This window comes from Carcharhinus amblyrhynchos, chromosome 6 (genome assembly GCF_965287045.1).
Source record: "Carcharhinus amblyrhynchos chromosome 6, sCarAmb.v2.hapA, whole genome shotgun sequence".
NCBI lineage: Eukaryota > Metazoa > Chordata > Chondrichthyes > Carcharhiniformes > Carcharhinidae > Carcharhinus > Carcharhinus amblyrhynchos.
In genome coordinates, this window is record NC_137329.1 from 81,939,757 (window position 1) to 81,954,826 (window position 15,070).

The window sequence follows — 15,070 nt, forward strand, 5'->3', positions numbered from 1 at the left end:
AGTCTGGAACTGAGTGGCCTTGGTAGCAACTGGACTGACCAGTGAGCATAATATTAAATTGTGCAAAGTTGTTGCATTAGCACAGCGGGAGCAATCTTGAATCATATTGAAATGAAATATTCTAGGTGTAACTATGACAGGTTCCTTCAGGTTTAGTTTTCTCCATTAATCCAATTCTTCTTTTCCTCACTTTATTTCTCTTGTATTTTTGGTATTGAATTTGGTATTGAACTTGCCCATTCAAATTTGCACTTCCTTCTCAGTTCTTTTGTTGTTTACTTCTCAATCTTGATATCTAATTGATTAAGAACTTACACAGTTGCTTTCCCTCTTCAATCAGGTTTCAAATGATAGACTTCCTTGCTGCAATGTTATCAGATTGCACTTTCAGCAACTTGCCATGCATAAAATGTAAAAACTTGCAGATGCCATCAATGCCCAATACAGGAAAATTAGTTCAAATTTGTGCCATGAAGAAGCTTACGTTTTATTTTTAATACAGGAAACAACATATTTAAGTTATAAGTATGTCAGAATAAATGTGGAAAATCATACAAAACATACTAAAATGACGACAGCAGGAATGTTATTTTGCGTGAATCAATTGACTCTTTATTTTCAAGCTTATGCTATACATAAAAAATGAAATTAGTGATTCTTGCTCCAACAGCAATTAAGAAAAAACTGTGCTTTAAGTTACGTCGGCAATAAAAGTTAATAAATCATCCCAAATATATTTGTAATCTAAAGCATTTTCAATGTTAATGGCAATCTTTGAAATGTTGTGCCTGTCATATTTTTGGAAAAGTTTTAATTTTTTGAAATTTTCTTCACTTTTTTCTTGAACATGTTGATTCCTTGTTAGATACAATTCCATAGGTGTTAATTGCACTCCGGTTCCTCACCCAAATGGGCCTCATTCAATTACAAGTCATGACAGTGAGTGTAGACAATTATTTTACCATACATTAAGCAGGAGGCATTGTCCAACAAACATCCAAACTTATGCATCGCCAGCACAGCTAACACAATTCATCAGGTGCAGGAAGCCAGGTTAGTCATCCATGCTGCACCCCACTACCCCCACACTTCACTCCACCTTCACTTCCAAATTAGACACTGAGGCCAAACATCATATTCTAATTGTTATCTTGACAGAGATTACTTAACTTGCCAGGGATTAGGGACTGAACCTTGGATTCTAGTATGGCTCACATGATTACTATTTTAACGTACAGAGCCACAATAGTTACCCCAGTTACAAACTGTCTAGAATTACTCGACCAGGAGTACTTCTAGACAAAGAACCTGTTCACCTCTTTTATCAGAACATGATGTGTGGAGAACTAATGAAGGAAGGAAACATACTTATAAAAATAAAGGTTAAAAATTCATTCTCCTAAATATTCTCTTTGATTGGAATGAGTGTTTAGGCCATTCTGAAACAATCAGGAATGATCTGATTTTGAACCTCTATATTGGCTACTGTGAAAGAATATGCTGCAGCAGATGTGATAGTTACAGAAGTGTCTTTAAATTTACTTTAAATCCCACTGTCCAGCCACATCCCTCAGTTGGATCATTGTCCACATTCATTTTCACACATCAGATGTCTTTGGACCATCAATCATTTGCCAAAGTAACAGGTTTCTTCTAGCATTGAAAATGAAGGGTTGTAATGGCCAACTGAAAGACAACAATATTGGCCAATGAAAATGATATCTGTGCTGCTGAATTTGTTCCAGCCAGTGTGTTCTGGGCATGTTTACCCACTGAAAGAATCTTAGCAACTGGTACTTCACAGGCGATCCCAACCCAACCTTCGTAACACTGACATGCAAACTTCTGTTTCATGACTTTAATGTCCATTGCGTTCATTCTCCCTTTCACAGAAAATCTGGGATGTATTCCTTCAGGATTGGCTTGGATTTTGAAATGATTTTGGTCCAGGTGAAGGTAGGCTTTGGAGTCAATGTTCTTTCTCACACATCTCCCATGCCTCTTGCAAAGATGTTTGCTGCATAATTTTGCAGCAGATGTCACATTAACAACATAATGTCCCAGGAGACCATCTATGTATTTCTTCACTTCTAAGCAGTGATTCTGTAAGAGAAGGTTAAGGTTATTTTAATCCTAGAAATATATGCATGAAATTAAACACTGGCACTAATTATATTTCCTTACTTAGAATCATAGAATCCCTACAGTGCAGAAGGAGGCCATTTGGCCCATCGAGTCTGCACCGACAACAATCCCACCAAGGCTCAATCCACAAAACCCCACATATTTACCCTGCTAATCTCTCTAACATACACATCCCAGGACACTAACGGACAATTTAGCATGGCCAATCAACCTAACCTGCACATCTTTGGATTGTGGGAGGAAAACGGAGCACATGGAGGAAACCCATGCAGATACAGGGAGAACATGAAAACCCCACACAGACAGTGACCTAAAGCCGGAATCGAACCCATATTCCTGGAGCTGTGAGGCAGCCGTGCTAACCACTGTGCCACCCTGAAAGAGAAAGAAATCCCACAACACCAGCTTAATGTCCAACAAGTTTATTTGTAGCAAATGCCGTAAGCTTTCGGAACAGGCTGTCCCTTTGTCAGGTGGCTGGGAGTTTTGATCACACACAGGTCACAAAGACACAAACTCAATTTACATGCATAATGATTGGAATGTGAGTCTTTACAGCTAATCAATTCTTAAAGGTACAGACAATGTGAGTGGAGAGAGCATTAAGCGCAAGTTAAAGAGATGTGTATTGTTTCCAGACAGGAAAGTTAGTGAGATTTTGCAAGTTCAGGCAAGTTGTGGGGGTTACAGATAGTGTGACATGAATCCAAGGTCCCAATTGAGGCCATTCTCCCATGTGTGGAACTTGGCTATCAGTCTCTGCTCAGCGACTCTGCGCTGTTGTGTGTCGTGAAGGCCGCCTTGGAGAACGCTTACCTGACGATCAGAGACTGAATGCCCGTGATCGCTGAAGTGTTCCCCAACAGAAAGAGAACAGTCTTGCCTGGTGATTGTCGAGCGGTGTTCATTGATCGACTCATTGATCGACAGTTCGGACGTACCACAGCCAAAAACTGCACCAACCTCCTCAGAAGACAAACACAGGACATGGTGGACAGCGTACCCTTAGTCGTCCAGTACTCCCCTGGAGCAAAGAAGCTACGACATCTTCTCCGGAGTCTTCAACATCTCATTGAAGAAGACGAACATCTCACCAAGACCATCCCCACACCCCCACTTCTTGCCTTCAAACAGCTGCACAACCTCAAATAGTCCATTGTTCGCAGCAAACTACCCAGCCTTCAGGAGGACAGTGACCATGACACCACACAACCCTGCCACAGCAACCTCTGCAAGACATGCCGGATCATCGACATGGATGACATCACCTCATGTGAGTACACCATCCACCAGGTACATGGTACATACTCTTGCAACTCGGCCAATGTTGGCTACCTGATACGCTGCAGGAAAGGATGTCCCAAGGCATGGTACATTGGGGTGACCATGTAGACGTTACAACAACAGATTGATGAACACCGCTTGACAATCACCAGGCAAGACTGTTTTCCTTCTGTTGGGGAACACTTCAGTGGTCACGGGCATTCGGCGTCTGACCTTCGGGCAAGCGTTCTCCAAGGCGGCCTTCACAACAGACGACAGCGCAGAGTCGCTGAGCGGAAACTGATAGCCAAGTTCTGCACACGTGAGAACGGTCTCAACCAGGATCTTGGGTTCATGTCACACTATCTGTAACCCTCATGACTTGCCTGGACTTGCAAATTCTCACTAACTTTCCTGTCTGGAAAAAAATACACGTCTCTTTAACCTGTGCTTAAAGCTCCCTCCACTCACATTGTCTGAAATTTAAGGATTTATTAGCTGTAAAGACTCACATTCCAATCATTATGCATGTAAATTGAGATTGTGCCTTTGTGACCTGTGTGTGATCAGAACCCCCAGCCACTTGACAAAGGGACAGCCTGTTCCGAAAGCTTGCAGCATTTGCTACAAATAAACTTGTTGGATGTTAAGCTGGCATTGTGGGATTTCTTTCTGTTTTACCCCATTCAAAAACCGGCATCTCCACAACATGACCACCCTGAAAGAGGCATGTCTTCATTTTGATCCTTAAAAACACCAACTCGTTGAATTGTTAACAAGGAACGCCTATCACAATGTTTTTCAGATCTTCTTATAAAAAGAACACATTTGGGTTACCAGATTTATTTAGTTTTGCCAGCTGCAATATTTCTTGTCAGTGCGCCACTGTCCAGCCACATCCTTCAGTTGGATCATTGTCCACATCCATTTTCACATATCAGATAAAATCATGTCTTCGGAACATCAACCACTTGTCAAAGTAACAAGACTTCTTCTATGATTGTAAATGAAGGGTTTTAATGACCAACTGAAAGACCTTGGCCAATGAAAATGGTATCTGTGGTGCTGAAATTGTTCTTAGTGCTTGGTTTAGATATTGGAAGGATTAGATGTGTAACAGTTATAACAAAGTCTCGGTTCCTGCCTTTAATTAAGTTAGTGGATGACTTGCAGAATTTTACGAACGAGAGCCGGGCAGAAGCTTTTTGCCTGCAGAATGATAATTGTTCTACTGGCTTTGACTGTGTTCAAATCCACTGACATTAAAAAATGTAAATGATTGGATCATGTAGATCTCATATGAGAGATAAATAAGGTGCATGAAATCATGACATCCTGATTTTACAATTAGATTACTGCTGAATGTTAAGTAGCTAATAGCAAATCATCAAATTCAAAGTTAGGAAGTTTAGTGTAAATGGGGAGAAGTGCAATGCAAATCCTTTGTCTGATCCCAATGATCATATTCCTCGGAGAAATCAGTGCAACCTTCTGATGACCCATCACAAAATATTTTAGATTTACCTGTTGGTTTTCCCCTGATAAGATCAGGATAGAATACATGCTCTTTTATGAAGAATATTTAAATGTTATGATGGTAGGTAAAGGGGAACAGCAATTTATTGCTCGTAATAGGGGAGTGGCCAACTTTACTCAACTTTTACTACTTATGAAATTCTGATATATTACGGGTAATGACCCTTATTAAGTATTCAATAGACAGAGGAACTTAGGGAAAGAAATTATTAAAATAGTCGTACCTTTGATCTTGCATAATTAATGCTTCCCCAAAGAATGACCCCTGCCGTTCCCATAGCAGCACTCTCACCAATTGTGTGGACCAAGTCAATCTGTCGAGTGAGAAGATATCACAGCAGCGTTACATAAGCTATGGAGGAAAATAATACTTTGTGGCAGTTTTGTGCTGCATTTAACTGTGCTTACGTGTTAGGCACCCCTCAGAATATCCTCCTTTTGCCCTCAGAATATCCTCCATTTGCAAGACGGGGAAAAAACTGTCTGGAGTTTGATTTGAACATGAGATGCTAATAATGACTGCAAGGAGAAAATGGTCATGCAATCCCAATATTCCCCATGAGATATTAACTGGTAGATTTATACAAGAGGATTTGCACATGCCAGTGTTACTTAGAAGTAGCTAAATAGCAGTCCAGCAAGCTCCGTTTACTTGGTCAAGTAATCATTTCTCAAGTGTGACTTAATGAGTCTGTGATGGCCACAATCTATATCTGTTCTGTCCCCACCTGTTATCCATTTTCCAACACAGGTCATTAGACAGAAAGAAAACTACCAGTAGTGGGAGTTTGAGCTAATTTTTACGTTCTCTAGCACTGGGGCAACAGGACCAGTTGTGCTATGCCAGTCCTGCTTTGACTGAGTTTCAGTTGCAGGGCAGGGATTGGATCCTCTGTCACAGTACTACCTACCCTTTTGGGGACTTCAAACTCTATCAGTGATTCCCAGCTCGGGTCACTGTCTGTGTGGAGTTTGCACATTCTCCTCGTGTCTGCGTGGGTTTCCTCCGGGTACTCTGGCTTCCTCCCACAGTCCAAAGATGTGCGGGTTAGGTTGATTGGCCATGCAAAGAAATTGCCCCTTAGTGTCCAGGGATGTGCAGGTTAGAGGGATTAGTGGGTATAATATGTAGGGATATGGGCGTAGGGCCTGGGTGGGATTGTGTTCGGTGCAGACTCGATGGGCTGAAGGGCCTCTTTCTGCACTGTAGGATTCTATGAAATCAGATATTTTCCAATTTTACGCTTCTAAAATGAAGCCTTAGCTAGTGGGAATGCGTGTCAGTAAATCAGATGTACACAGTTCATGATTTTCTTTCCCTATTAGATGCACTATTAGAAACTGTGTCCAATACTTCGCAATGTGCTCATTCAGCAGCTTTTATGTCTGGAGCAAGAACTTGGGAATCTTATGCTTTAGTTTTGAGATATGGATTTGTTTTAACTAATGTATGATAATGCCATTTGTTAATTTTCCATTTTAGCGTTTTAGATAGGGTATATAACCGTGATCATTGCTTAACATTATCCAAGTCTCAAAGCAATGTTAGCAAATACCTTAAGTAATTTGATTGAAATCGCTGCAAACTTTAAGAGGAAATGATTGGTTTAAAATGTGGAGAATGCTATCACAATGGTTTATTAAAAAGGATATCAGATTTCAGTAGAAAGACTGTAGAATGTGTTTCTTTCACAGGGGGACTAAATATTGATTGATGAGACTGATTGATGTGATCTCAATGTAAACGCTTCAGTAAGTTTTGTTGAGTATGACTTTAACCGCAGACGTGAGACTTCATTATGTGGAAAGATTGGCGAAGCTGAGTTTGTTCCTCAAGCAGAGAAGGTTAGGGTGAGGCCCAACAGAGATTTTCAAATGAGAAATTATGATGGAGTAGTAATAAAGAAACTATTTCCTCTAGTAAATGGATTGATAACAAGAGGCCATGATTTTAAATGATTGGTAAAAGAACTGGACGGGATATTTCTTTGCAGACTGTTACTAATAGCTCAGAGGCCTTACCCTTCCTTTGTATTGAGTCATTCCCTGCTCAAAGGGGATGTGTTAGCTTCCAAGCATGCATCGCTTCCCTGTTCCTCCATGCTGAGTTTGTGCTCAAACAGTAACTGAAATGGGTGCCCTTTCTTGTTGGGAGTTGCAAACTGGGTGGGAGGTGGCCACAACAGGGGGGCAGTACTGGGTAGGTACTATGAGGACCTGGGACCAGGCTGCGAGGACAGTAGTGCGGGATTAGTGATGTGGAGCTACCTCATGAGGCATAAAGACCCCCTGACTTGGGGGACAGTGAATGCAGTAAAATCTACAACCCTCACTTACAATCGTGTAAGGCCAGAGGAGTTCACTGAAAAGGAAATTTTAATCCACTTCTCTGTGAACTCTGCTTGCCAGGTACAGCAGCGAGAGTGCATTGATTGTTTCCATGCAAGACTGTTTAACTGAACGGCGTTGAAGAATCGGAAGAATGAGGCTGCCCTCTAGTGAATTACTTCAAAAACTAATTGCAAACCTCAGGGTTCAGTTGTTTCTCCTCAAGATGAATGTTGTTGCCAGATTAGCTAACTGACAATTGTTTGAAGAGTCCAGCACACCAGTTTAATATCCAGAGCTCGATTTAGTTACAGAGACAATAATATTCTGCTGCACATGTCCAGGACCAGCAGCCAGCAGTCGCTCAGGGAGCAAGACTATCCATTGAGGAACAACATCTGAGACTATACCAGCCAAGTGTCTTCCGGTGTCGATGCTCCTACCTTCGGCTGTCTGAGCTGCAGTACCAGAGAAAACCGCGTCTGTCCCGTGGGACAGTGGACCACCTCTCCCACATATTGCACAAGCTGCACCCCTTGGATCGAGAAGACATGCAACGTTTTGAGATAACAGCCGCTCTGAACATTTTGCTAGTGGTTCGTTCCAGGCAGCTCAAGGGACATCTGCGGCATCTCCCTGTCTGCCACTCACAAACGTATTAGGAAGGTGGCAGATGCCCTTTATGCCAGGACTGATACACTTATCAACTTTGAGCCAGGACACCAGGGCTGTAGGCTACCCCATCTAGCTGGGATGGCCCAGATGCAAGATCTGATAAACTGCACCCATGCGGATTTTAAGTCACCATGTGGCACCATTCAAGAACCACAAGAGATTCCACTCCCTCAACGTCCAACTCACCTGTGACCACATGATGCAATTCATGTAGATGTGTGCCTGTTTCCCCACGTAGTGCTCGTGACAGTTACATCTTGGACTACTCGCAAATCCCAGCTGTCTTTGGGATGAGGGAGACTGCTCAGGGACAAGGGGTACCCACTCTGGAGGTGGCTGACGATATCAGTGCGGAAGCCACAATCGCCTGTGAAACTCGATACAATGAGGTTCACACATCGACTCGCATGTTGGTGGGCCAAGTGATCGGACTGTTGAAGATACGGTTCCAGTGTCTGGACCAGTCGGGGGTGCCCTACAATACAGCCCCCACAGGGTCTCCTGCATTACTGTGGTCTGCTGCGCTCTCTACAACATGCAGAGGGAAGACGACCTAGACCTGGAGGAGATGGGCGAGTAGCAGATCTCCTTGGATGAGGACGAAGATGTTGAGCAGTGTGGTGGGCCTGATGATGCCGAGGAGCAGGAAGAATGCTGGCAGTGGAGAGGGCCAGAATTGGCTGATGAGCAAGGGGTACCCTGATCACCTCCAATTTTAGGGATGAGTGGGAATAGCAGGTGGTGAGGTCTCCCACAATGGGTGCAAGGCCAAGCTAATGAAGTAGTGCCATCATGATCTTACACGTTTACAAAGACAGGAGGCTACAGCCATTGGCCTGACTCAGCAGAGGAACGATCATGACTTGCAGTGAGGACAAAGTGATGCTTCTCTTATCCTCAGCGATGTGTCTAACTCCTGCCTAACAGAGAGCTACATGTGTATGGGCACATCATAGGCTTGATAAAAGTTGGAATAAATAGCCTCAGGCACTTCAGTCCCTCCAGGTATTTGGCCAGGTTTCACTTTCGTTTAACACCCTAGGCAGGCAGCCAATCAGTGCCTCAACAGCCATTTCCAGATTTCTCCTTCCAGGAACAGGTACTTGAAGGGTGGTTGGGCATTGGTGGGGGGAGGGAGAGTGTTGCCTGCCTAAAGTAGGATTCCTTTACTCTGTCCTCAGTGTGGGAGAGATATATCACAGCCAATCTCATACTCCAAAGGATTGAAGTACAGGGCGTATGCGTGGGTTCGCCGAGCTAGGTGGTATGAAATGACAGGATGGAGGCTCTGTATGTGAGCAGAGTGATTTATTATTTGTTATGATATATAGTGGTGACCTCTCTACACCTACTTCCACCTGTGACAGCTAGGTGCCTCTCACTTCTTACTCTTCCTCACCACTATATCTAGGTGCTTCTCCAGAATCCACAGCTGATGTTGAGAAGGCCTGCTGTCTTCCACACCCTGTTGTCTGAGTTGACCTTGACGGGCGTTCCCTGGACCTTGAGGGCCCTGTCCTGCTTTCGGGCAGCATGGATATTGCAGTACTGCCCTCATCAGTGTGTAGGGCTGGAGATGTATTGCTCACAGGAAGGGATAGGCTGGACACCGCCAGCAGCTCCAGTGTATCTGATAATCCTCGTTTCTTCGGGTGCCTGATGGGCCTGCATTGGATGGAAGGGCAGCTGGAGTGAAATAGCCCCACTGTCCTCTGGCACAGACACACACGGATTCCAGTGCCTGCTGCGTGGAGTTCATACCCTCAGACATGGAGGTCATGAGGTGAACCTTAGTGCAGACATCCCCTACCATGGAGTGAACATCCCGCGCTAAGTCTCCACTACAGACGCGACTCTCAGTGTTGGCTTCCGTGTGCTGAAGTGACAGCTCCATCTCCTTGAACAGAAGGTGATGGGACTCTTCCAGTCGGCCTTGCAATACGAGGAGGGCTGCTATCATCCTCTCAAGGATGTCTCGGAGTGGCTGCAGGACATTCTAAAGAGAGAGGTGAACAGCCAGTGGCCGTAGTACATGTTGGTACAAACGAATAATAGGGATGAGGTCCTAAAGGCAGCATACGGGGAGCTAGGAAAAAAGTTAAGAAATCAGATCTCAAATGTAGTGAAAATAAATGAAAAGGTATGTCGGATAAATACATAGCTGAAGAGATGGTGTCGGGGGAGGGTTTCAGATTCCTGGGGCATTGGGACTGGTTCTGGGGTAGGTAGGATCTGAACAAATTGGATGGGTTATACCCGGGCAGGAGTGGGACTGATGTCCTAGGGAGAGTGTTGCTAGAGCAGTGGGGGAGGGTTTCAACTAATATGCCAGGGAGATGGGAAGATATGTAAGGAGTCAGAGAAGGAGGGAGTAAGGATAGAAACAAAAGTAGAAAAGGGAATAGGAAAGTGATAGGCAGAAAAACCAAGGACAAAGTTCAAACGGGGTTATAGAGAAAAATACTGGGATCAAGACATACAATGTTAAAAAGACAAACTTAAAGGCTCTGTGCCTTAATGCACAGAGCATTTGCAAGAAAGTGGATGAACTAATCACGCAGATAGATGTAAACGGGTACGATGTAATTGGAATTGTGGAGACATGGCTGCAGGGTGACCAGGGATGGGAATTGAATGTCCCAGGGCATTCAACATTTCAGAAGGACAGGCATAGAAGAAAAGTTGGTGGAGGCACTGCTGGTTAAAGATGAAACTAACACAATAGTAGGAAAGGATATAGCTCTGACAAGTGGAGTCTGTATGGGTAGAGTTGAGAAATACCAAGGGACAGTAAAACATTATTGAGTGTCATATATAGATCCCCAAACAGCAGTGGTGATATTGGGAATGCATTAAATACAAAATTAGTCATAAGGTGATCATGGGTGATTTTAATCTGCACGTAGATTGGGCAAATCAAATTAGCCAAAATGCTGTAGAGGAAGAATTCCTGGAGTGAATGTGGGATGGTTTTCTTGACCAATATGTGGAGGAACCAACTAGAGAGCAGGCCATCTTAGACTGGGTACTGTGAGAAGGGAATCACTGACAACCTAGCTGTACGAGACCCCTTGGGGATGAGTGACCAAAACATGATAGAATTAAGATGGAGAGTGAAGTAGTTGATTTGGACACTGGGGTGCTGAATCTTAATAAAGGAAACTATGAGGATATGATGCGTGAGTTGGCCTTGATAGATTAGGGAGAGTTACTTAAATGGATGACAGTGGAAAGGCAATGGCAAACACTCAAGGAACACATGGAAAATCTGCAGCAACTGTTTATTCCTGTCTGGCACAAAAGCAAAATGGGTAAGAGGGCCAATCCATGGCTTATAAAGGAAATTAGACAGAGTATCCGATCTAAGGAAGAAGCATACAGATTGGCCAAGGAAAATATGAGGTCTGAGGATTGGAAGCAGTTTAGAATTCAGCAAAGAAGCACCAAGGGATTGATTAAGAAGGGGAAAATACAGTATGTAAGTAAGCTTGCAGGGAAAATAAAAACTGACACTAAGAGTTTCTATAGATACATGAAGAGAAAGAGGTTGGTGAAGACAAATGTAGGTCCCCTACAGACAGAAACGGGGGAATGTATAATGGGGGACAAAGAAATGGCCGAGCAACTGAATACATAATTTGGTTCTGTCTTCACAAAAGAGAACACAAATCATATGCCAGAAATGCTGGAAAATGCCAGATTTAGTAAGAGGGAAGAATTGAGGGAGATCAGTATTAGTAGAGAAATGGTGCTGGGAAAGTTGATGGGATTTATGAATGGAAAATCATGTTTGACAAATCTGTTGGAATTCTTTGAAGATGTAACTAATAGAGTTGACAAGGGAGAACCAGACAATGTGGTACATATCGACTTTCAGAAAGCGTTTGGCAAAGTCCCGTATCGTGTAAGATTAAAGCATGTGGGATATGAGGAAGTGTATTGAGATGGATAGAAAACTGGTTGGCAGAGAGGAAACAAGAGTAAGAATTAATGGGTGCTTTTCAAATTGGCAGTCAGTATCTAATGAGGTGCCAAAGGAATCGGTGTGCAACCCAACTATTCACAATGTATAGTAATGATTTGGATGAGGGAACAAAATGTAACATCTCAAAGTTTGCAGATGGTACCAAGTTGGGTGGGAGGGTGAACTGAGACGAGGATGCAGAGATCCTTCAGAATGATCTGGACAGGTTGGGTGAGTAGGCTAATCAATGGGAGATGAAGTATAATTTGGATAAGTGTGAGGTTATTCACTTCGAAAGCAAAAACAAGAAGACAGATTACTACCTGAATGGCTGTAAATTGGGAGAGGGGAGTGTGCAATGGGACTTGGGTGTCCTTGTGCACTAGTCACTGAAGGTAAGCATGCAGGCGCAGTAGACGGTAAAGAAGGCAAATGGCATGTTGGCCTTCATTGCAAGAGGTTTCGAGTACAGGAGTAGGATGTTTTGTTGCAACTATACAGGGCCTTGGTGAGGCCACACCTATAGTATTGTGTGCAGTTTTGGTCTCCTTTTCTGAGGAAGAAGGCTCTTGCCCTTGAGGGAGTGCAGTGAAGGTTTAACAGGCTGATTCTGGGAATAGTGGGACTGATGTATGAGGAGTGATTGACTAAATTAGAATTGTTTTCACTGGAGTTCAGACGAATGAGGGGGGATTTCACAGAAACTTATTAAATTCTAACAGGTCTAGGCAGGGTAGATGTAGGAAGGATGTTCCTGATGGTGGGGGAGTCAGTCACAGTCTGAGGATTCAGGGTAGACCTGAACAGAGATAAAGAGACATTTCTTCACCTAAAGAATGGTGAGCCTGTGGAATCCATTACCACAGGAAGTAGTTGATGCCAAAACATTGGATGTATTCAAGAGGTGGTTGGATATAGCACTTGGGCAAATGGGATCAAAGGTTATGGGGAGAAAGCAGGATTAGGCTATTGAGTTGGATGATCAGCCATGATCATAATGAATGGCGGAGCAGGTGCGAAGGGCCAAATGGCCTCCTTCTGCTCCAGTCTTCTATGTTTCTATCCCTTCCTAATGCTCATGACTCTGCCCTTACAGCTCCATCAACTCTGGGACAATTGGATCCAAGGGTACATCATTGGTGTGGGGCCCAAACATACTCCTGGCTTCCAGCATCCCTCCCTGGGACATTCCTGCCTGCGCCTGCTATTGATCTTCAGCTGCTCACTAGTGAGTGACTCAGAAGGCTGCCTACTTAGTGAATCCACTGAAGTGTGAATATTTGCGTTAGTGCAGCAAGTGGGTGATTCTTTTTCAACGGTGGGGTCTTAGAAATCTCCCTCAAGGCTGCCTATGTCCATTGGGTCCAGAGTCTGTGAGGATGATCTGGGCTGCTTTGCCTGTAAGAGAAGGGGAATGGCATTGGTGTATTCCAGGGGATAAATGATAGGACACTGATTACTCACTTGAGACTTGGAGAATGACAGCATATGTCTTGAGAATTCTCACATTGGTCCCCTTCATCTTTAGTGCAGGCACACTCTTCCTCCTTCCTGGCCAGCTCGAGGGATCTCTTCTCAAATGGCGTGAGGGTTCTGAGCTCTGGAATGGTCTGAGTGTGCCTGCTCATTCCTGTGGATTATTCTTGCAGATGGGGAGAGCATAGACGGGAATGTTGACATTTAAGATGGTGATGAGATGTGGCAGGCATGGGAGCTGGAGTGTGAGGAGCATGGCAATGACTAAGTGGGAACAGAGGGATGGGGGAGGTGAATCTCTTCTTTGGCAAAGGCCAAAGTAGCTGGGTGAGGGATGAAGGTGGAATTGTGAGGGGCGTCTGACAGGGTCCAGGAATAGACTGCATGAGGCTCACTTACCCTGACTGAGCACAGAAGATCATACATTGTCTTGCGGCACTGCTGCCCTGTCCTCTTCTGCAGAAAGCTGGTACTCACCAGGGCTACTACTGGTGACTTTGGTGGGAGGCCTTCTCCTGGAGTGGGGGTAGGGTTCATCCTGCCTCTGTTCCACTCCCTCCACGAACCAAAGTACAGGCTTCCTGGCTGTCATCCCCTGCATTAGCTGCGGAACAAGTGCTGGGAAGCTGTTTATATGGATCTCCCCAGTGATTACCATGATTAAGTTGAGCCAGGCTGGGTGAATCAGAGGGAAGCCACTGTGGGCGCAGCCTGATTCTCAAAGCCATAAAAACTTTTGTGCACGGGCTTCCAGATTCATCTGAAATTATGTCAGAACCATCAGTGGAATTCACTCGCCAGAACCGACACGTTGCCAAATTCTAGTAAGATCGCCCCTTCAGTTTGAGGCTCAGCTATGTTACATAGTGCTGAAACTTGGGCAAACAACAAGAAGAGGCACAATGGCTGGAGTGGAATAATGAGAATGGACAAAAATCAGGAACCAGCACATCAGAGGTTCAGTGAAGACTGTGGGTGCATTGAAGAAAGTAGCCGAAAAGAGATCGAAATGCTCAGATCATCTGTTGCAGAAAGAGAGAGCAAGTGTTTTGAAATGAGCCATTGAGATGAAACTGCTGGAAAGAAGGCGGTTAAAAGAGCAGATGGAAAGCTGTATTAATGAGAGGTTTAAACACAGAGTAGTTGGAAGAGGAATGGGTGACTGACAGGAGGAAATAGTAAAGGGTGGTCAACCAGCATTATGGCAACCCAAGTAAAAAGTAAAAGCCAAAAAAAGAAATAGCAGCAAATCTTAGATGTGATCGAGTAAGTCTTTTCTGGTGTTTTACAACTATGAGATATGGGGAGCTGAAAAGAAAAGGTTTAATACCCAAATATTAATGAGCCTATGAATAAGTAAAATATGATTGATTGAGGCATCTTCTCAGGAGCTTTGCAGTAATACCTGTTCCCTGAGTTATTGCAACTGGTGATTTCAGGCTTAACACCCTCTCTAAAATGAACAATGACAAATTTGCCTTAAGACAAGAGAAGAAAGGATGCAGCTAAAAGTTATAAAGTCAATAGGCTGGAGAAGTCAATACTGAAGGCAAACATGCACTGTTGGGTATAATTGGCTCATCATCTTTTGCTAAATCCAGAAGTAAACATTTGCAGAATCCTCTAGCAGAAACCTCTTTGTTAACATGCGCAGTGGACACTACATATGGTAATTGTAGTGTT

At 43.8% G+C, this 15,070-nt stretch overlaps 1 protein-coding gene across 1 annotated transcript in view; it reads right to left on the bottom strand.

The window, feature by feature from the left end:
• Positions 1–614: 614 nt before the first annotated feature.
• hyal6 (hyaluronoglucosaminidase 6) overlaps positions 615–15,070 on the bottom strand; it is a 38,754-nt gene continuing 24,298 nt past the window's right edge. Inside the window, exons 3-4 of the mRNA XM_080191675.1 lie at positions 5,169–5,258; positions 615–2,103 (exon numbers count right to left, since the gene is read on the bottom strand). Of these exons, the coding sequence (XP_080047801.1) occupies positions 1,654–2,103; positions 5,169–5,258 (540 nt within the window). The 3' untranslated portion in view covers positions 615–1,653. The remainder of the gene's footprint in view (positions 2,104–5,168; positions 5,259–15,070) is intronic.